The sequence below is a fragment of the Galeopterus variegatus genome, unplaced genomic scaffold, assembly GCF_000696425.1.
Source record: "Galeopterus variegatus unplaced genomic scaffold, G_variegatus-3.0.2 Scaffold794, whole genome shotgun sequence".
Taxonomy (NCBI): domain Eukaryota; kingdom Metazoa; phylum Chordata; class Mammalia; order Dermoptera; family Cynocephalidae; genus Galeopterus; species Galeopterus variegatus.
Window position 1 is genome coordinate 62,155 of NW_007726905.1, and position 20,666 is coordinate 82,820.

Here is a 20,666-nt window from a genome sequence, read left to right on the forward strand (position 1 = left end):
TCCGTTGCCGGAAACGGAAAAAAAAAAAAAAAAAAAAAAAAAAAATTGTGGTTGTATATACATAAAAAATTTACTATTTTATCCATTTTTAAGCATGCAGTTCAGTGGTATTAAGTACATTAATATTGTTGTACAACCATCACCACTCAAAAAAATTTTAAATCAAAAAGTTTTTTAAATCAGAAAGTTGTTCAACAAAGTAAAAAAGATAATAGTGGTATTGGATACCTTTTTCAGGATACTAATGACTGATTTTTATTTTTGTTTATTTAGAAAACTTACAATAATCACAATTGATTCTTTAGGGTTATTACATTGAGAAATTACATAATCCCACTGATTATGTGAGATTATATATTATCTGTTTTGTATTTATTGAGCAATTAAACACTTAGGTTATGCCATGCCAGTCTTTAATTTTGTGCAGTTGCAGAGAAATATTAGTTTGAAACTCTTAAAAATCCATTTAAATGTGCTTAATTTGAAAAACAATTACAACTTTAAAAAAGACTATGAAAATTTAGCTATTGTGACAAATAGCACTGAAAACAGACAAATCTGACTAGAATTTTATTTCTTTGCAGTTTATTGGAAACTTGGCATTCAAAGGTCAAATATTTGATCCGAAAATCTAGTTAATTAAAAACTTAGAGATGAATAGCTTCCTTCTTGCCCTTCACCAAGATAAAGTGGATGTGTTTTCTAAATGGAAATTCATGATTTAATGAGTACTTTATTACAAGTCTGAACAACTTACCTGGTTATAGGATATCTTCATAACTTTCTGCCTTTAGTCTCTTCTTACTACACTTGATCTTAGCCAAAAGGCCAAGAAACGATTCCTTTAGTCTCTTCTTAGAATTAATAATACACAAGCAACCAAAGAAAAAATAAATAAATTAGACTCCATCAAAATTTAAAGCTTTTATGGGCCGGCCCGGTGGCTCACTCGGGAGAGTGCGGTGCTGATAACACCAAGGCCCCGGGTTCGGATCCCATATAGGGATGGCCGGTTCGCTCACTGGCTGAGCGTGGTGCTGACAACACCAAATCAAGGGTTAAGATCCCCTTACCGGTCATCTTTTAAAAAAAAAAAAAAAAAAAATTTAAAGCTTTTATATTTCAAAGGACACTCTCAGGAAAGTGAAAGGTAACCTTCAAGGTGGGAGAAAATATTTGTAAACCATATATCTGAGAAAGATCTAGTACCTAGATGTATAAAGAACTCTTATAACTCAATAATTTAAAGACAAATAACCCAGTTAAAAATGGCAAAGGATTCAAATAGACATTTCTTCAAAGATACACAAATGACCAGTAAGGACATGAAAAGATACTTAACATCATTAGTTATCAGGGAAATGCAAATCACAACTCTGAAAACCACTAAATTGTATGCTTTAAAAAGGCTGAATTTTATTACATGTGAATGATATCTCAATAAAAAAGAAAATAATACCGCTATTGATAATAATAATGGTAATGGTAGAAGGGGGAGTAGTGGTTGCAGAAGAGGGAGAGGTGGTAATCATACTAATAATAGCTGCTCACGAACATAGATTATCTTCACAATATCGATATGAGCTAGGTTTAAAGAGTTCAAGTAATTTCACCAAAGTTATATAGCTAATCAATTCTCAAAGTTGTTTGCACATTGAAATCACCTGGGGAACTTTAAAAAGTACTGATGCCTGGATCTCACTCGCAGAGATTCTGAATTAATCGGTATGGAGTGAGGCCTGGACATTGAGAGTTTTTAAATCTCCCCTGGTGATTGTAATATGATTATAATATGCAGTGGTTTGAGAATCACTAACAATATCTGTTAACTATCAGAACCCTGATTTGAACTTAGATCTTTATGATTTTGAAGTATATGCATTTAACTACTATAACATGTAGCCTTATAAATTATTATGTTGTAATGAAGTTTCTCCTTTACTCATGTTTCTCTAAAGAATCAAGTGGCAGTTTTCAGACCTGATATTGTCACTCAGCTATTCGACCATAGGCAAATCTAATACTCAACTGGCCTTTATTTTTAATCTGTAAAATGAAATTGATCTTCATCAATGGGTCTTCACCTTGGCTGCACACTCCAGTTGCCTGGGAAGCTTTTAAAACCTATGCTGTCTGAGCCTCACCCAGACCATTTATATGAAGAGTGAGGGGCAGCTACATTATTTTTTAAGCACCGTAGGGATTCAAATATGCAGCCATGGTTGAAAACCACTGGCATAAATGATGGTTTTCTAGTTCTAACTTGTAAGAGTTTGTTCTTAATCCATGGGAATAAATTTGGCATTTTGAAAGTCACATTAGCCCTCTGACTGACTTGCTTTCTCCCATTCCTAAATCATGTAGTATTTGTAAATGACACCTGGCTTTGCAAGAAGACGGGGACTAGGCCCAATATAGAGTCACCTACAGGGAAAGGTAAAAATAGTGGGCACTCCCCCTCCATACTTCCTCTGTTCTTGTTCCTAGCGTGGTTTAGTATCATGCAAAGGTTACCAGTGCTTGTGCTAAACAGTCCTCCTTGAGACTTGAAAGAAATAATACAGCCTTTATAAGTAGCTAAGTGTTTAGAGGCATAATTTAGACTCTGGGTATATCTGGGCCCTTTGAGTTTTCTTCTTTTGGCTTCAAATCTCTCTCTGGTTCACAGTTTAGATTCAGGTTTCAAGTGTTCATTCATACAAGAAAATATTTATTGAGCTCTTACTTTGTGTCAAGTACTGGTCTGCATGCTTGAGGTACATCAGTGAACAAAATGAACAGAAATTTCTCTCCTTGTGGAGCTTTCATTCTGGTGAGAGGCTATAGTCAATAAACAGTATATGTAATCTGTAAGTTATATAGTACATTAGAAGATGATAGTAATATGGGAAAAAATAATGAAACAGGATTAGGGCTATTGAGATTGCTGGATAAATAGGTGGCCAAGGTAGGTCTTCTTGACAGCTTGAGATTTGAGCAAGGAGATGAGGTATTTTACCATGTGTATAAATGGGGGAAGAGCATACCAGGCGTGAGGAATAGCTTCAGCAAAGGCCCTGAGGTGAGAACTTGCCTGATGTGTCTGAAGAATATCAAGGAGCTCACTGTGGCTGAGGAGGAGAGAAGGTTAGAAAGGTAATGGAGGATCAGATTCTTTAGGACTTCGTAGGCATTCGTAGCAACTTTGACACTTACTCAGAGTAAACTTGAGAGCTATTGCAGAACACTGAGAAGAAGAATGACATGATCTGACTTCAGATGTAAAAAGATCCCTTGGCTGCTATGTGGAGAATAGATGGTGAAGGTGAGGAGGAACCAAGATCTCTTAGGAGGCTATTGCAGTATCCCAGGTGAGAGGTAGTGGTGGCTCAGATCAGGGTCATAGCAATGGAAGGGGTAAGAAAAGGTCAAATTCTGGATGTATTTTGATATAGGCAAGCATGATTTCCTGATGATTTGGATGTGAGGTATGAGAGAAAGAGAGCAGTCAGGAAGACTACGGGATTTGATCAGGGTCATAGCAATGGAAGGGGTAAGAAAAGGTCAAATTCTGGATGTATTTTGATATAGGAAAGCATGATTTCCTGATGATTTGGATGTGAGGTATGAGAGAAAGAGAGCAGTCAGGAAGACTACGGGGTTTGGGCCTGAGCAATTTGAAGGATTTGTTGTCATCAACAGAAACAAGGAAGCCGCAGGTGAGGCAGACTTGGAGGGGCTGGGTGACATGTCAGTAATTCAATTTTGGAAATTTTAAGTTTGAGATAGCTATTAAACTTCCAAAAGGAGATGTCAAGTAGCCAGTTGGATAGATGTGTGGAGTTTGGGAAGAGAAGCATATACATGGCATGTAAAACCTTGAGGTTGGATGAGATCCCCAAGAGAGTAAGTGTAGGAGACAAAGAGGACCAAGGACTAAGGCCAGGGCCATTATAACATCAAGAGGATAGGGAGGAGAGAAGGAACGAGCAAAGGAGACCGAGAAAGAATGGTCAGTGAGGCAGAAAAACCAAGAGAGTATGGAGTCCTAGAAGCAAAAGTGAAGAGTGTTTTGAGGTGGAAGGAGTGGTCAGCTATGCCAAATACTGCTGATAGGTCAAGTAAGATGAGAGCTGAGAGGTGACCTGTGGATTTAGCAACGTGGAGATCATTAGTGACCTCGAAGAACAGTTTCAATGAAGTAGGTTTAAGAAGATTGGGAGGAGAGAAATTGGAGATGGCATCTATAAAGCATTCTTAAAATTTTTTTGCAGCAAGGGGGAGCAAAGAAATAGGTGGGAGTGTGTGAGAAAAGTGTGTTTGAGGGTTTTAAAAAATTTTTTATTTTTAAGATGAGAATAAGAGCAGCATGTTCATGAGCTGATGGGAAAGATCCAGCAGAGAGTGAAGAACTGATGAAGGAGGAGAGAGAAGGAGGGTTGCTGGAGTGATGTCCTTGAGTAGGTAGAAGGGATGTGCTCTAGTGTACAAGGGGAGGGACAGACTGGACAGGAGGAGGGAGGTACATCTGGAAAGAGGTGGGAAAGGGAGTCTGGATGCAGATGTGGCTCGGTACGGAGATGCGGTGTGGGAATCTATGTAGTTTCTTGATTGCTTCAATTTTCTTAGTGAAGTAGGAAGCCAGGTTATCAACTGAGAGGTCAGAAGGAGAAGGTAGAGTTAGGATTTGAGGAGAGAGGAGAAAATGTGAAATAGTTATCTAGGAGAGTGAGACAGTGAATGAACCTAAAAATGTAAGGTATGATTGTCATGCGGCATTAAGGGGCCCACTTGAAACTAGGGATTATAAATTTACAGTGAAGCCAAGCAGCATGGGTGTGTGTGCATGCACAAGTTTGTTTTCCCCAGCTACCATAAGCTACATGAGTGCAGGCACAGAATAGTCAATTGTGCTTTTACCAAGCGAGTGTAACACAGTGAGAGAGAGACAGAGAGAGGCAAGGGATTTGATAGTATACACAGAGATTAATTATAATGATTAACAGTGAAATTTAAGCTCAAACTTCAGTTTGAGTTATAACTCTTATTTGTATATAGTAGGTGCTTAATGTCTTTTTGTTGCTTAATATCAGATTTAAGAACAAACAGGTTAAATCATAGTACTATAGTTGTAGGCAAATTATTATATTAGAAAGAAATTTATAAATCTTCCTGATAGACATAACTTCCGTGTTAACTTATAACTTAGTTTTATATTCTTGGCTTTTCTAATGTCTTCTTTCATAAGCTAAAGCATGCATTTTTAACTGGGCATTATTGCCTCAGAGGATGAACATTGAGTCCTGGGGGGCAGAAAAAAATCCTTTTTTGTATAAAGCACAGATATATGTACAATATATAAACATATATAGGACAAAAAATGTCTAGAAAGGCTCCTCAGGGGGACCATAATGAAAACAGTGAAGAAACACTGAGCTGAAGGATCTGGTTGCATATACTAAGCTCTGTGCTAAAGGAAATCCCCAGATATCACTGTATTCACTATGAAGATCAAACTCGTAGGAAAGTCAGAGTTTCCACTGTGCTTTAAAGATGTGAGTGACTTCAAATGGCCCAGGAAATGGAGTGGTTAGGACTACTTTTACAATTGGGCAATACATTTTAGACATTTCCAGCCACATCAGTTTGCTTACTGTATAACCTTTCCTTATACTATCTTGACTTAAGTATCCTCAACCTGAAAGTCTGGTCGTTGTAGATAAAATCTCAGTTGCCTAGTTGGGTTACCCACAACCCCTATCAGAGCCCGGTTTATGGCTGTGGAAACCCAACCACGTGGGTCTGTCATTTATAATTTGATAATATCTCTCTATTATCATTATGAAAGGAGAAGCTGAGGGTGAATACTTTATGCCAAATGTGACAAATTTTAACAGTTGACTCCTCCCGCCTTTGCTTCCTTGGTCTCCAGTGAGATTGTCTCCTCTTTCAATTTAGTACATCAAAAAGCCTAGTTGCAAAGTACTTTGTTATCATTAGATGGTCCAGGCATCATATTCAGTACTGTGCCTTGAACTGGGGAAGCAACTGGTAAGTAAGAGGTGGCTTTAAGGGCAAGGAAAAGAAGATGGTTAGTAGAAGTCTGGTGATTTTTTTTTCTTTTTTCAAGACAGCATTGTCACTTACTGTTTCACATAGGAAGGTAGCATTATACACAGTGTCCTTGTTTAACGTTACCCCAAGGCCTCCGTCCCTGGTTTTGTAACCTGAGCACTGATAAGGGCTGTGTGTGGGAGGTGTTATTCTACACTGGTGGCTTCTGGGCATTCAGTGGGTCTTTTAACAAATACCCCCACAGAGAAGGGAAGTGCTGCGATCTTTCACTGTTTCTAATTAGTGAAGGATTAGACTAAACAAATGTTACAAAATTGTGACTTTGATCCCCCAGTGGTAAGCAATAATTGTAGAGATTGGATTTCAAAAGCCCTGGAGATTACTTTTAGTTTATTTATTATGGTTTAATCCCCAATAATGAATGTGGGTGAGGATTAAGTGGAATTTTAATAGTAGAAATGACAATTCTTTCATATGTCTGTTTTCTGTCTTCTCATTGTAAATGTGAAGAATTGATCATCCATTAATGTGTGCTCCTCTAAATTTACTTGGCAATAAGATCCCATGGCAGAATTCCCGGATTCCAGTTCAAGGGATTTGTACCTGATGTTCAGAGCAGTGGTAAGAAGTGAGTACCAAAAACACAAGGCCTGTCTGTGGTACCTGGACCCTGCTCCTGAGAAAGCAGATAGCTAATGCCTTTAATATAAATTTTTTAAGTAAAACATGGTGATTAAATAAAAATTGGAATCTAATGTTACAGAAAATAAAACATCAACTTAGCAAGAGGAAGAGTGCTTAATGAAGAGGGTTCTAGTCTGGTCTGTCTCTGCACGTGTGATCTTGAGAAAGTGGCTTCATGTCTCTGGACTACGGTTCCCTAATCTCTAGGATGTGTAGAACTCTAGAATGGTATAATTATACCAGCACTATATTCTGTGAAAGTGAGTTCCTTGAGTCAGACTGAGTTGCTACTCTTTTTCAACCCAGCACCTAATATTGTGGAACCAAAAAAATGGCTTGAATACTCTCTGACAGCTGTCTAACTGTGAATGTTGTAGTCAAAAATAAAATAAATAAGATATATGCTGATTTCCATCTGAGTGTGTGTGTGTGTGTGTGTGTGTGTGTGTGTATAGAAGGCATAAGATGGTGGAAGAGAGTATTATAAGAGAAAGAGGGGAAAAGGGAACTGTGAAAAATTAGAGAAGACAGAAGGGAATAAACGTATGAGTAAAATGATGAGACTGTTTAAAAAAATCACCCTCGAAATTATGCATAATCAAATGAATGATGGGAAGTCTCTTCAAATTGGTCACCCTGGAGGCGCTGCTCTTCTGCTGCCACCTTGCAAAAACATTTTTGGTGCTCCTCCTTTGGAATTATTATTAGAGCTGGTTATGAATCACATAAAAGAAGTGGTCTTTTTTTTCATGGTATAGTCTCATTTTATTGCTCTCATTCCTTCCCACACTTGGTTCTGAATGGTTTTCGACTTGATTCTAAACATTCTTTTGAGGATTTTCAAGAGTGTACTTCAGGCTCTGGAGATGGGACTTTATAATGGTACCATTATTGGAATTAGCATAAAGCTTTCTTTAACAACTTTGAAAAACACAGTATTCATCCTGCTGTGTAGTTCAGTTTATTAAGAATTTGTGTGTATATGTGCATAGAAGAAAAGACTAGGAAGACATTTGCCAAAGTATTAATTGGTATCTTTGGTGGTTTAATTTTCTTCTTTGTACTTTTCTCTATTTCCCAAATTTTCTACAATGAACATATTGTTTATAATCAGGAAAAAGAAAAAAACATAGTCTTATTATTTTCCAGTCATGTTTATTATATGTGCAAGTATTAGCAGAAACAGTTCTTGACCTATGAGCAGGTGTCCTATGTGTCATAGGGAGAGCAGAAATTCATTTTTTGAATCTAATGCCAATGGTGGAACCAAATACACTGCTTAGGCCTATTTCCCTAAATAAGTGCTGTTTTTAATAATGTACTTCAAAGTTTTGCTCTTTTCAAGCAACAGTTTAGTGAAAGAGAATAAATCGGTTCTTCTAATTCTTTTGTGATTTCAAAAAGCATTTCATTTCAATTCACCACACAGAAATGAAATGTAGGTTTATTTCCCTGATACTATGAAATAATTTCTTTTTTTTTTTTTTTTTTTTTTTTTTTTTTTTTTTTTTTTTTTTTTTTTTTTTTTTTTTTTTTTTTTTTTTTTTTGTCTTTTTTCGTGTCCGGCAACGGATCGCAACCCTCAGTGTTGCGCCCGTACCGGACCGGGACCGGCAGCGGGATCGCAACCCTTGGTGTTGCACCCGCACCTCACTCAGCCAGTGAGCGGGAACCGGTCTGTATGTGGGATCCGAACCCTCGGCGGGAGCACCGCCGCGCTCCCAAGCGGCGCACTGTAGCAGTGCGCCACCGGGCCGGCCCCCTATGAAATAATTTCTAATGAAGTACTTTCTTAAAAGAATTTTTTACCCAAATAGTATGTTGTGATTTAAGAATATCACTCAAAAATAGGTACAACTTCTCTTTGTGGAACTGAAATATCTTAGTTGTAGTTACAATAAGTTTGGTCATGTTTATTACATAGGTGGAAAAGAAAATATATTGTATGGAGAAGAAGGGGATGTAAAGAAAACTTAAAATATGGAAAAAACTTGAACTTCTCAAGATGACACCATATAATTGCTACTTTAAAGAAATAAATGCCAAAATATGAACATAAAAAATACCTAACAGATCATTTGAGGCATTTTGGGGTGTGGTCATGGAAATTCTTAATATTTGAGTAGTATATATAAATTTAAGGTAAAAACTTCTCTGCATGGTTAGTGCTCACAGGTTCTGACAGTCATGTTAGGCAATCAGTGGATATTTCAGCATCCCTCCATATACTTAGCACTATCCCAGGAGTTGTGGAGTGCAGAACCATTAGCTGTTGTCCTTATCTGCAAGGAGTTTATAATACAGTTGAGGATGGCAGATGGACTCAAGACAAGTACTTATACTAACAGATTCTCTAAAGGGAGACTTGAATTGTAAGGACAAGAAAGGCACATGGCACTGAGGGAGAGGTTACTGCGGGCTAAAACCATCTAGAGTTTTCCAGAGTGGGGGGAACATATTTCTGATGTTGACAGGAGGAAAGATTGAATCTTTTAAATGTTTTTATTCTCTTTTTTCATTGAAAATCTTTTCAAATAATGACTTAAAACTTGAGGACTTTAGTCAAAAATTTTCTATCCTAATTAGATCTATACCAGAGGTCCTCAGTTAGAGGTGATTTTGTCCCCCAAAGGACATTTGGCAGTGGTGTAGATGTCTGGGTGGGTATAGGCAAGGGATACACAGAACTCTCTACCCCCACCCCCAAACACCAAAGAATTCTCCAGCCTGACATGTCAATAGTGATGAGGTTGAGGAACCCTACATACACTTGAAGGACACTGGAGAGGCAGTGGGGCCTAAACACCTGTCTACCACTAGTTTTATGTGACCAATGCCTCCAGGAATTATAGGGCTGATCTGAGATCAGTTAGTAAGTGGCCTATGATTAACTATTCAGTCCTGAGGTGTTCAGCAAAAACCATAGTGTAAACCAGAGACAGAGTGAGGGATTACCAACAAGAGAACTATATATGAATAAAAAACATCTTTTTACACTTGACCCAAGTTTGTGTCATAACCAGTATTTGTACATCAAGACATTGTATATGTCTCAACTCTTTGCATGTTACCAAGACCTCTGGGCTTAATAGAAAGAGTATGAAATTTAGAATCAGAGAGTCCTAGATTTCAAGTTCTGATTCCAGTTATGTGACTTTAGATAAGCTACTTAATTTCTCTGAGTTATAGTTTATTCTGTAAAGGATAATAAAAAACCCTCTCTAAAAGAGGATAATACAATAAATAAAATATATGTTGATTTCTATTTGTGTGTCGAAGGCATGCTTTGATTGTTGTGAGGATTAAAGTAGTCTTGTGTGCTGAGTACTTAAAACATTACCTTGCACATATATAGCACTCAGTAAACATTAGCCATCATTATTATTAACCCTTACAATAATTCTGGAAGGTAAGTCTTGTTATATCCAGTGCATAAATGTAGAAACTGAGATGCAGACAAGGTATAACTTGTGTAAGACCACACAGTAAATAGTAGAAGGATTCAAGTCCAGGCCTGTATTTATCCCCAAATCCATATGCTTATATTGCCTTGATGGAGAAGTGGGAAAAGAGCAGAACAGTTAAAAGGAAAAAATACTTTTTAAACAAGTACTTTTTCCCTTTCCTCATATTAAAATTTCCCTTTTTGCCTAGGTTTTTAATTCGCTAAATGTCTCATATAACATAACTCAAAATTGCTATGTGAAATGCATTTTATGTTTCTAAAATAACAATGTGCCTTTAGAGTTGTAAAGAGATATCTAAACAATTTCATATACAGGTATTTCAAGTTTTCTTAAAACTTCTTATTAAAAAATAAATTCTCATCCCCAAAACTTGAGAATTTCCCATTTTAAATATTTATTCTAGAGGCTATAGTTTTGTTCCTGACATTTCATAGAAGAATCTGTGCCAATGACCGGCACTACTAGATTTTTTTCATGATACTTTTATTTTTATCTATTATTCCACTGCTGCCAATTTAGGAGACCACCAAAACTGAATCAGATGCTTTTAGGACCGGAGTTTAATATACTTACAATGACTTCCAGAATAATTTGTTTTATTACTCAACTTCCCCCTTCTACATCACTGAAGAATCAGTTGAGTAGGTAAATTCATGTATTCCTTCCTAGTTGAGTATTTTGTGCATCAATAAAACCATAGATGCTAGAGCCAATTTCAGCAACTACCTCCTAAAGGAATGAATTCTTCTTAATAGAGATGACATTTCCATGCCCTGAATCCTGGGGAGACAAATCTAGCAAACAAGAAAAGATTTATGTAGCTCTTTCCTATGAGAAGAATAATTGTACAGTGGGTACATGTGTGCAGAATTTTAATAAACATTGAACCAGGCAAAATAGAGTTTCCTTAAAGCCATAGGTGTGTAAAATATTATCCAAGTTTTTTGAGCAGCAATAATGTGCAAGCAGTCTGCTTTGAATAAATAAAAATGAGTTATTTTTCTAATTGTGTAAATTTGTATGTTTTTAACTTCTTTAAAATATAAGCAGTGTAGCATAATGAACCTCTCATTAGTTGGCTAAATTGTCCATTGTTTATAAGAAAATACTGAGCAAAAGTCCTTCCAGCTTGTTATAATTAGCCTGAAACCTGATTATAAACTCTTAGTCATCTGTAAGCCTTAAAAGGATTCTGCAACATAACATTCTTATTTTTCTATTACTTAATTAAACAAAAACAAAACAAAACAAAAACTTAAGCCCAGCTAATTCCAAGTTATTGTTAAGAGATGCTAAAGAATGCCTCTTTACTTCATAAAATCACAAACTCCTACAATAGAAGGGACCTTAACAACCATGGGTAGCAATCACCTCATTTTACAGATCAGAAAATTGACACACAAAGATATTGATTAATTTGTCTAATATCACACAGGTAGGCAGAGCCAGGAATGAAATCCAGGTTTTCTGACCATTCGTTCAGTTCTCTTCCCACTATTTTGACTTTTTCATAATTTTATCCATTAGAATTTGGGCATTTAATTTTTTTATTGTAAAATGCACATAGCATAAAGTCATTAAATTTCAAAAAATCCTTTTGAATAGGTGAATAGTACATGAACATGAAACAGAAATCAAAAGGTACACAAAGGTTTACAGTATACAGTGATGAGTCTAGCTCCCACTCCTAACTCCTGTCCATCCAAGTTCCCCTCCTTGTAGGCAGCCACTGTAAAGAATGAGGCATTTAAAATAAACTGTTTTGGGCCGGCCCGGTGGCGCACTGGATAGTGCGCCGCTTGGGAAGCGCGGCAGCGCTCCTGCCCGAGGGTTCGGATCCCACATACAGACCGGCTCCCGCTCACTGGCTGAGCGAGGTGCGGGAGCAACACCGAGGTTTGCAATCCCGTTGCCGGTCCCTGGTCCGGTACGGGGGCAACACTGAGGGTTGTGATCCGTTGCCGGACACGGAAAAAAAGACAAAAAAAAAAAAAAATTAAAATAAAATAAACTGTTTTGGTCTAATAACATGCATAAACTGACATTGTATTGCATTATTCTTTACAAGTTGCAGTATGACCTGCCAAGTTTAGGAAAAGTCCAACAGGAAAAACATAAGACAAAGAATTGGAATATGGAGAGATTTATGAATTAGATTTGAAAATTACCCAAAGTCCAAGTTACTTCCAGTAATAGAAGTGAAGCCTCTCTTATAGCAGTAGTTTTATTACTCAGATTGCTTTTTGTATAAATAGCCTAAAGTATATTATAAGAGTTCTCATGTATCCTCATGACAGGTAAAATCCCTGTCTGAGTATTACATAACTGCATACAACTGCTTTAAAATCAGTAGCACACTGGCCAAAAGAAAGAACCATGTTGATGTTTGAATAAATATCCTCAGGCTCTGAAACTGTCAGTGTAGAACAGAGCATGGCTCTGCTTCTCTCAGGCCTCTGAGCCTCCATGTCCTACCGTGATGAAACCTTAGTGCCCTGTCCTTGGACTGGCACTGGGATGAGGAGGTAAAGGGGCTCTAGGAGGACATGTGCACCTTTGGCTACACTGCCACTGTTGAGGTTGTGCAGCATGAAAAGCAGTGGGCAGCAGTGGCCCATTAGTGCTGCCTGGCCATGGTAGCCTTAAAAATACAGGTACTGGGTTGACAGCAGCCTGTGACTGCCTATGTGGGGAGAGGTTAGGCTCAGAAGAGCTGCAGGCCAGTGCCTAGCAGGCCACAATTGGGGTTTCATCCCTGTTTAAAAGGCACATCTTCAGTGAAAGGCTTAAGGAAGGCACACATTCCTCTTTTTTGATACCTCTGTGTGACCCAGTATGTGATGACAGGTTTCACCTGGCGGGGGAAAGAATGTAGGAAGTTTGTAGGGAGTTTAGAGAACTAGAGATGAGAGTGGATTCAGGGAAGGGATGGGGAGAGGAAAAATGAGGTGGGAGGAAGTTGTCTTTTTTTGACAGAGAAGTTCTTTGACTTGTGTACTGTTAGACCCTTGGATTGTGGTTTCGTGTTCTACCTTATGGCAGTGTCTTTCAAACTTTTCCAATCCTAAGACTCTCCTGGAGTACTTGCTAAAAACTGAGATTCTTTGGTCTCTGTTCTAAAGATGCAGACTCAGCGAGTCTGAGGTAGAGTCCTTGAATACTGGGGTAGTTTTAGTAAGTGCTCCAGGTGCTTTTGGGGAACACTACTGGATCTGGGCTGGTACTTATACTTTCATCTGTTCTAGACGTTCTGCTCCAGATTTGTCCTCCGTTGTAAATACAGACATCAAGAGTACTGGGAGGCTTAACTGCTCATGGCTCACTTATATCAAAGTTAGAGCTTTATTTCAAAAAATATGCATATTCCTTTTCACCTGATAATAATGTCTTGGGTTGATTTTTTACAATATTTTTGATTATTTAAAATAATGGAATATTTACATAGAAGTAGAGAGTAGAATGGCAGTTACCAGAGGCTGGAAGGGATTAGGGGAAAGGGGACAGTGAACGATTGGTTAAGAGATACAAAAGTACAGCTAGATAGGAGTTCTATAGCACTGTAGGGTAACTATCATTAACAACAATTTATTGTATAGTTTCAATTAGCTATAAGAAAGGGTTTTGAGTGTTTCCAACACAAAGAAATGGTAAATGTTTGAGGTAGTGGGAAAAAAAAATCAGTGTTTGCCAAGATTTCAGGGGATGAAGGAGGGAGGAAGGGATGACTAGGTGGAGTAGAGAAGATTTTTAGGGCAAAAAAACTATTCTGTATGACACCGTAATGGTGAATACCTGACATTATGCATTTGGCAAAACCTATAGAACTGTACAATACAAAGAGGGAACCCTGATATAAAATTGAGTTAATAATAGTATATCAATGTTGATCCATAACTGTAACAAACGTACCACACTCACGTAACATGTTAATAATAGGAGAAACTGGGGGGTGGGGAGGGTATGGGAACTCTCTGTACTTTCTGCTCCATTTCTCTGTAAACCTAAAATTGCTACCAAAATAAAGAAAAAATGGAATATTAGATCATAGTGTTTAAAACATCAGTTATGTTAATCTTTGCAAACAGAACCACTGAGTGGCCTTTTGTTGTAGTGTCCTTGCCGTTACTTTTGACCTGGACTAATATTGTGTGATGATTAAAAAATGTATTGAGAATTAAGGGCATATGGTAATTGACAATAGGTTTTTTTTTTTAATAGTTAGAACTCTGATAATGAGGAAGTAGCCTTTATTTCATCATCACAGTCATTTTAAAAGTTCAAAGTGTAAATGAAAATTTTCAGTGCTTTGTTTTTTCTCTTCAGATAGGAACCAAGGCTTTAGTCTGCTCAACTCATTGGCTGGAACAACCCATAGCATTGGGTCATCAGAGACCTGTCACTCAGAGGTAGAGAATTTTCTTGGATCTTTTTTCCTCTTTGGCTTTAACTTCTCCGTGTCATTATGAATCTTTACATATTAGTCATTTTTTTCCTTTCTCTTTAAAAGGTGGCTAAGAATATTAAAAATAGATGAAGGAAGAATCTAAAACAGGCCTATTATGCCTGGCCCCTCTTGAGAGAGGACTAGTCCATCCCTTTTAAAGCAGTAAGCCCTTTCAAGATGTTGGCAGTTGGGGTTGTTTTTGTTTTTTTTCTTTGCTGGAGTGCTTTTTAAAATATGCTAGGATTTCCTTAAGGCATAAACTTGCCTCCAGGTCTGTAGATAGAAAATAAAATTGATTTTTTTTTTTTTTTAGTACTTTCTGTGTACAAAGTCCCTGTACAAATCCAAGGCAAGGTCTCTGCCCTCAAGGAATTTATAGTCTGATTTCAACCCTCTGTTCTCAAGGACTTTGGTCCAAGTTTACCTTGGTCCACCTGCTGGAACCAAGAGCAAATCATACTGTGTCACATTGTCTTTCCAGGGATCATGTTCATCAGCCTCTGAGCTATGTGTGTTATGATTGTGTACATTTTCATATTTTGAATATAACGTGGATATTAAATGAAACAAACATAAAACATATTTTAATAGCCTACAGAAAAATTATAACACTTTATAGTTTTTTTCCTTGAGGGAACATACTCCTGAGTTAATGAATTTTTAGCCTTTTATTTTTCAATGTGATCTTACTGCTTCTTCCTTCTTTCCTTGCCTCTAGCTCCTATTACTGCTTCTCTAAAGCCAACCAGAGAGTGAAAGTATGAGCCTTTTTGAATTTAGTTTTAAAATAGCCTACTATTAAATTGTTGCTTATGTGTATTTTCCTCAACAGCAGCCCCATTTGCCAGCAGCAGATAGGACTGAATCTGTCTCAGATCATCGGGGTGGTGCATCTAACACAACAGATGCCCAGGTTGATAGCATTGTGGGTAAGTTCCTCCTTTGGCTACCAAGAGAGAGCACTATGGAACTTGGAATAGGTATCTGGGCAGAAATTATTGAAGGGAAGTTGACTTTAAACATGGAGAAAGGAAGAATATTGGTAGCGTACCTCAAGTGCATGAGAGCCTTGCTGATGGCTCTCAGAAAAAGGGGGAAGAATAAACACATAACAAATACATGGCCACCATTTTCTCTTTGATGGTCTTAGCAGGATCTTGATTCAGATCATCTTAGCTAAAACAGACAGAACCAGGTGGCAAAACAGCTTTATAGCTCTGTATTCCACATTTTTAAAAATAGTATTTAACAGTAGTCAGATTTGATGATGACAAGAATAATACAATTTTACGCTTATGAGTCTTTTCACATCCTTTTAAAATTCTTTTATATCTACTTTCTCATTTGGTAATGAAGTTTGGCAGAGAAGTTATTTCATGGAGATGAAGCCGAAGCCCAGAGAAGTTTAGTAACTTGTCCAAAGACATCTAGTGAGAAGAGCCTGGAACTGAAACAGGAATCCAATCTGCTGTTCAAAAGCCAGAAAGCCAAGGAGCTTAGTTGACAATAACTATAAATGTTCTTTTGTTGAGGAACTACTTATATCCCTACTTTCAGTCTTTATGCCATAGAGGGCTCATGTGCAGGTAATAATTCTTTTTTTTTTTTTTTTCCTTTTTGTCTTTTTTTCGTGACCGGCAACGGATCTCAACCCTCAGTGTCGCGCCCGGACCGGACCGGGACTGGCAACGGGATCGCAAGCCTCGGTGTTGCGCCCGCACCTCGCTCAGCCAGTGAGCGGCCGGTCTGTATGTGGGATCCGAACCCTCGGCGGGAGCGCTGCCATGCTCCCAAGCGGCGCACTGTAGCAGTGCACCACCGGGCCGGCCCAATAATTCTTATAAAACTATTTTTTTCTGATTATAAGATAACCCATGTAGAAAACTCAAGTGATTGGCTATAGAAACATATTAAGAAGAAAAAATTATGTATTGAATCCTTCCTATTGGCTTTTAAACCAGCTAAAGCCTCTGCCATTTAAATAAATCATTAATCACACTGAAGGGGGTGAGAAAGACAAGAACTAACCTAAGTAACTTTTTTTTTTTTTTGTCCTTTTTGAGACCAGCCGCACCGCGCTCAGCCAGTGAGCGCTGTGAGCGCACCGGTCATCCTTATATAGGATCCGAACCCGCGGCAGGGGCGCTACTGCGCTCCCAGTGCCGCACTCTCCCGAGTGCACCATGGGCTTGGCCCAGTAACTTTGGAAAATAGTAATTGGACTGGTTGCGGTAAGGCTAAAAACAAAAAGAACTGAACACAAATACTGACTCTACTTAATAAATTTGTTTTTCATGGGGGTTTGGGTTAGCAATTTTGAAGTTATATATATGTATATTAGGGTTGAAAAGCTAAGAAAATTTATTATCGATAATGAGAGCTAGGTTTCTCCCTGTCAGAGAAAGAAGTTACAAATAAGGAAAGGAGAAGTCTGGCATGAACCCTTTGGTATTGGATTGGAATCTAACATATCAGTATGAGCTCATGGTTTTTAAATATATACTTACATTTAGAACAATAGGGAAATAAATATAGGTGTGTGCATGCATGTGTTGGTGTACATACATCATCCTCCGAGAGGGCCTAGAAGGAACAATACTCCAGTAGCAAGCAACACCCTTAACACTGAGATCTTGGTTTCTAGATACATTCTCCAATAAAAGGAACCAGGGTTCCTAAGAGAAGTTGTTGATTACAGGGCTAGGGCAGGAAAAAATGCAGGATAAGCCTGAAGCATCTTGTGGTGTCAGAAAGTAAGGAAGTAATCAAAAAAGAATGGGAACATGTTGAAACATGTTTTAGGAACCAACCTGAAAGAGCATCTGATGGCTAAAGCTGGAACAATTTGACTAGCAAAATAAATTAATATAGTATTGGGTTATAACCCATAGAATAAACTAAATATCTATGAGTCCATTCTAATGCAAATAAATAAATAAATAAATAAATGGGAAAGAAAGGACAGATTCTTCTTACAGAAGAATTCTGATTAATAAGCGTAGAAGGAATTAGGAAAAGAGAAAACCACCATTAAGCACAAAAACAATAATAGTTGTTGCAAGCAACATCTACTTATGGATGTTAAAATTAGTGAATGAAAGTTTGAGGAGAAGTAGGATATTTGCGTAGTCTAAAAGTATTTCCCCCAAGATACTTATTTATTACAAAGGGGAAAATAGTAACTTCACACTGGAGAAACCTGGCAGATACCAGCCATTTTAACTAAGTGATGAGGGTTCACATCACCAATAATCAGACACACTGACATCATATCCCCCCAATAGGATGCAGTGAGAAGGGCACATCACTTCTGTGGTGTTCTTGCCAAAAATGCATCACCTCAGTCTAATTATAAGAACATATCACACAAATCCAAAGTGAGGGACGTTATACAAAATAACTGATTGTACTCTTCAAAAGTGCCAAAGTCATGAAAGACAAGGAAAGTCTAAGGAACTGTCACAAATTGGAGAAGACTAAGAAGATTTGACAGCTAAATTCTGTGTAGGATCCTGGAACAGAAAAGGATATTAGTGGAAAAACTGACTGAAGTGTGAGTAAAGTCTGTGGTGTGGTTAATAGCATTGTACCAATATTAACTTCCTGATTTTTATAATTGTAGCATGGTTATATAAGATGTTCACACTAGGGGAAGGTGGGTGAAAGCCATATGGGAGCTCTCTATACTATGCTTTCAAATTTTTTGTAAGACTAAAATGATTTCAAAATTTTTTTTAAAAAGGCAAAACCAAATCAACAAAAACTGAATACTTACTCAACCCCGTATCTCTTTACTAGCCTTATTTCCATTGCTTATCTCCCAGTCACCTTTCAACTCACTTCCATCTAGCTTTTGCCCCCATTATGCCACTAAAACAACTCTGTGCAAATGACCTTTATGCCAGTATATTTAAGATATTTTCCAGTCTTCATCTTGACCTCTATGTGGCATTCAGTATTATGGATCAATCCCCCTTTGAAACATTATCTGCTTCTGACTCACTCAACACAACATCTCCTAGTTTTCTTTCTACTTCTCAGGTTATTCCTCCTCTTTCTTTGATAGATTACCCTCCCTTGCCCAGCCTTTAAATACTGTCAGTCTTCAACGGTCCACTTAAACTCCTCTTCCAAATCTGTTATTATGCATGAAGTGATTCTATCCACATCCATACCTCAATTACCATGTATACACAGATAAATCACAAATTTTTATCTTCAGCACTGTATACCAACTGCCTACATGACATGTCCATTGAACTAAAGTAAATTTATTAACCCAAATGCATTTTTAACCCCAAGTTATATAGCATTGTGGCAGATGCAAAGAATTATAAGTCATTGTCCTTGTTCTTCAAGGAGCTAACAGTCTAAAAATGTAGAGACAGGACTTGAACAGTTAAGGTCATAAGATTTGTTTGGAGTCCTGTACACTGGGGTTCAAACCATGGCTCTACCACTAGTATTGATATGACCTTGAGTAAATTGTTTAACCTCTGTTGGTCTTAGTTTCCTTTTCCGTAAAATAGGGTGACAAATCTTCCCTCACAGGGCTGTTGCAAAATGAAATGGACTCATGTAAGTTAAAGCACTTAGCAGTGCAGGCACAAAGTAAACTCTCTCTCTCATTGTAGTAGTATTTATTATAGTGGTGGTGGAGAAATGTTAGAATATGAAGTAGCATATGCAAGTGCCAAGACAGTTCTATAAACAGTAAGCTTAGAATTCTAAGGGGGAAGATCTGTGAACTGGGATGGGCAGGGAAGAAGCTCTAAAGGTGGTTGCCCTGGAGTGGAGAATGAGTATAGATTATGATTAAAAACAAACTTTGATAAAGAACCACTGTGCTGAGGTAGAAATAGTAAAGGATTTGTAGTAAGAAAATATGACTTTAAATAGGCTCTATCTCTGAGTATCCCTAATGTCAGATGAATTCATTTTTAACTACAGGTTTTTTATCTGTAAATTGGAGATAATGACATCTGTCCTAATCACTTTATATGGTTGTTGTTAGTAGTAGATGTGAAAATATTTGTTGTACAATAAAATACAGTGTAGATTTTAGTCATGTATTGTTATTGTTGAATCAGTGTACCTTAGCAGAGTGAGTGTGGCCTTCAGAGTTGAAACACCTAAGTCTGAATCCACTTATTAGCTGTGACTTAGAATAAGTCACTTCAACTCTGAGCTTTAGTTTCTTATCTCTAAAATGAAAATAGTATTCCATACCTCGTTATGGAGTTGTAAGGATAGAAGAAGTTACTATTCACTTGTGAGGCTCCATGAGCTGTAAAGCTGGTACACTGGGCACTCGATCATTGGTGACTTTCATCAAAGCAGCATTGATTTCCTTAGGATTTTGTGTATTTAGCACATATATAAATAATGTGTGACAAATAATATGACACATTCTTACTTCAGATCCTATTTTAGATCTGGATATTCAAGAATTAGCCAGTCTCACTACTGGAGGAGGAGATCTGGAGAATTTTGAAAGACTATTTTCAAAGTTAAAAGAAATGAAAGGTAATTAGATCCATTGTGTCTAACATATTCCCACACTGATGCTCATCTATTTTATGAAGTAGGATTTTATTTTGTAACTGCTGGATTGGGTTCCATGCTCTGGTCTCAGCTGTCTTGAGAAACTTAGCTACTGGGAGGGCTATGTTTCCCTGGGGAAAATGTTCCCTTCTTCATTCTCTTTCCTCTTATTTTTCCTTTTTCTCTTGCTTCTCTGTTTCTTTCAATATGTCTCATTAACATGGAATCTGTAAGATCCCTACCAATTTACTCACATCATTCTCATCTGAAAAATCTGGAAGGCTTCAATTCTCTAAAAACTGTAATGACTACACCATAAACAGATGTCTTTGAAACCCATCTCCCATCTTCTAGTGTTAAAACATCCATACACTCCAGCTTCTCCTGGGTTATTAGAAAATTTTTTTAAGTTTTTTTTCCCCCCAAGAAAGGGCTGCGCCGCTCCCCCACGAGAAAAGGAAGTTGCAGGCAGA

At 37.6% G+C, this 20,666-nt stretch overlaps 1 protein-coding gene across 1 annotated transcript in view; it reads left to right on the top strand.

Annotated features, from left to right (window-relative positions):
• AAGAB (alpha- and gamma-adaptin binding protein) overlaps window positions 1–20,666 on the top strand; it is a 41,420-nt gene that overhangs the window by 18,967 nt on the left and 1,787 nt on the right. Inside the window, exons 4-7 of the mRNA XM_008572504.1 lie at window positions 14,529–14,611; window positions 15,482–15,578; window positions 20,071–20,175; window positions 20,621–20,666. Of these exons, the coding sequence (XP_008570726.1) occupies window positions 14,529–14,611; window positions 15,482–15,578; window positions 20,071–20,175; window positions 20,621–20,666 (331 nt within the window). The remainder of the gene's footprint in view (window positions 1–14,528; window positions 14,612–15,481; window positions 15,579–20,070; window positions 20,176–20,620) is intronic.